This window comes from Mandrillus leucophaeus, unplaced genomic scaffold (assembly GCF_000951045.1).
Source record: "Mandrillus leucophaeus isolate KB7577 unplaced genomic scaffold, Mleu.le_1.0 Scaffold576, whole genome shotgun sequence".
Classification (NCBI taxonomy): domain Eukaryota; kingdom Metazoa; phylum Chordata; class Mammalia; order Primates; family Cercopithecidae; genus Mandrillus; species Mandrillus leucophaeus.
Genome location: NW_012106208.1, coordinates 457,696 through 459,252, shown reverse-complemented (window position 1 = coordinate 459,252; position 1,557 = coordinate 457,696). Strand labels below are relative to the sequence as shown.

The 1,557-nt window shown below is 49.0% G+C and overlaps 1 protein-coding gene across 1 annotated transcript in view; it reads left to right on the top strand.

The window, feature by feature from the left end:
- Positions 1 to 1,557, top strand: part of OGG1 (8-oxoguanine DNA glycosylase) — a 10,171-nt gene that overhangs the window by 6,154 nt on the left and 2,460 nt on the right. Inside the window, exon 3 of the mRNA XM_011998599.1 lies at positions 876 to 1,070. Coding sequence (XP_011853989.1) covers positions 876 to 1,070 — 195 coding nt within the window. The remainder of the gene's footprint in view (positions 1 to 875; positions 1,071 to 1,557) is intronic.

Sequence of the window (1,557 nt, the reverse complement as noted above, 5' to 3'; positions counted from 1 at the left end):
AAGCACGGCGTTAGCCAAGTGTGGTAGCTCATGCCTATAATTTCAGCACTTTGGGAGCCCAAGGTGGGAGGATGGCTTGAGCCCAGGAGTTTGAGACCAGCCTGGGCAACATAGTGAGACCTCATCTCTACAAAAAATAAACAAAATTAGCCAGGCATGGTGGCACAAGCCTGTAGTCTCAGCTACTCAGAAGGCTGAGGTGGGAGGAAAGCTTGAGCCTAGGAGGTGAGGCTGTAGTGAACTGAGATTGTGCCACTGCATTCCAGCCTGGGTGACAGAGCAAGACCTTGTGTCAAAAAAAAAAAAAAAAAAAAAGGAAAAACCACAGGTCTTGGTGTCCCAGACCTAGGTGCAAGATCTTATCTCCCCCATGTCCTTTAAGTAAGTTAACCTCTTCTAAGCCCTCATTTTCTCCACCTGTAAAATGGGAAAACAGCAGTACTGTCAGTGGGGTTCTTAGGAAAAGTAAGCATGATAATATATCTGAAGCGTGTTGCCAGTGCTTGATGCCTAGCACTTAATCATAGAAGCTCTTGCTATATTTTGGTTATTTTTTTAGATCATGAGTATGAACACTCTTTTGGAAAGATTAAGGAACTCGGTTGGGGAGCTCCTCCAGGGCAGCAAGTCCTCAGTCCCTGGACTAGACTTGGGCTCCAGGGGCCAATTCACAGTAGGTGCTCAGAAAACATGTATAGAGGGACAGGATCCAGGCCTTAACCCTTTCCCTTGCACATAAAAGTGTCCACTATCCTATAGAGGGTGGGGAGGTAGGAGGGGTACTTAGGAAAAGCACTCTTGTCCCGAGGTGGAGAGCTCACTTACTAGCCCAAGGACAGGAAGAACTTGAAGATGCCTGATGCCTACTCTCCTCCTCACTCTCCACAGGGCCAGAGGTGGAGGCTCATCTCAGGAAGCTGGGCCTGGGCTACCGTGCCCGCTACGTGAGTGCCAGTGCCCGAGCCATCCTGGAAGAACAGGGCGGGCTACCCTGGCTGCAGCAGCTACGAGAGGCCTCCTATGAGGAGGCCCACAAGGCCCTCTGTACCCTGCCGGGAGTGGGCACCAAGGTGAGGCCCCAGGGGGTAGGAGCTACCCTCTCCACTGACACTTAAGAGGAGAGCAGGAAATGAGCCAAGCCTGGGAGCTGGGTGGAGGCTTGGCTTCCGGAGGCAGAGCAGGAAGGAGAAAGGATATAAGTAGATGTTTTATGAGAGAAAAAAGCAGAGTGCAGAAAGAGTGGAAAGGATATAGCCCTTTGAATGAATTTCTAGAAAGACCATTTGTTCACATGCAACACATATGTGCTGCTATATATATGCAGCAATTTCCAGAAGGAAATTGCAGGAAACTGAATAGTTTCCTTGGGGGAGACAAATGGGAAGATATTTCTCCTTTTCCTATTTTGTTTGTTTGTTTTGGTAGAAACAGGCTCTTAACAATGTTGCCTAGGCTGGTCTTAAACTCTTGCCCTCTAGCAGTGTTCCTGCTTTGCCCTCCCAAAGTGCTGGAATTACAGGGATGAGCCACTGCTCCCAGCCACATTTTGTTCCTTTC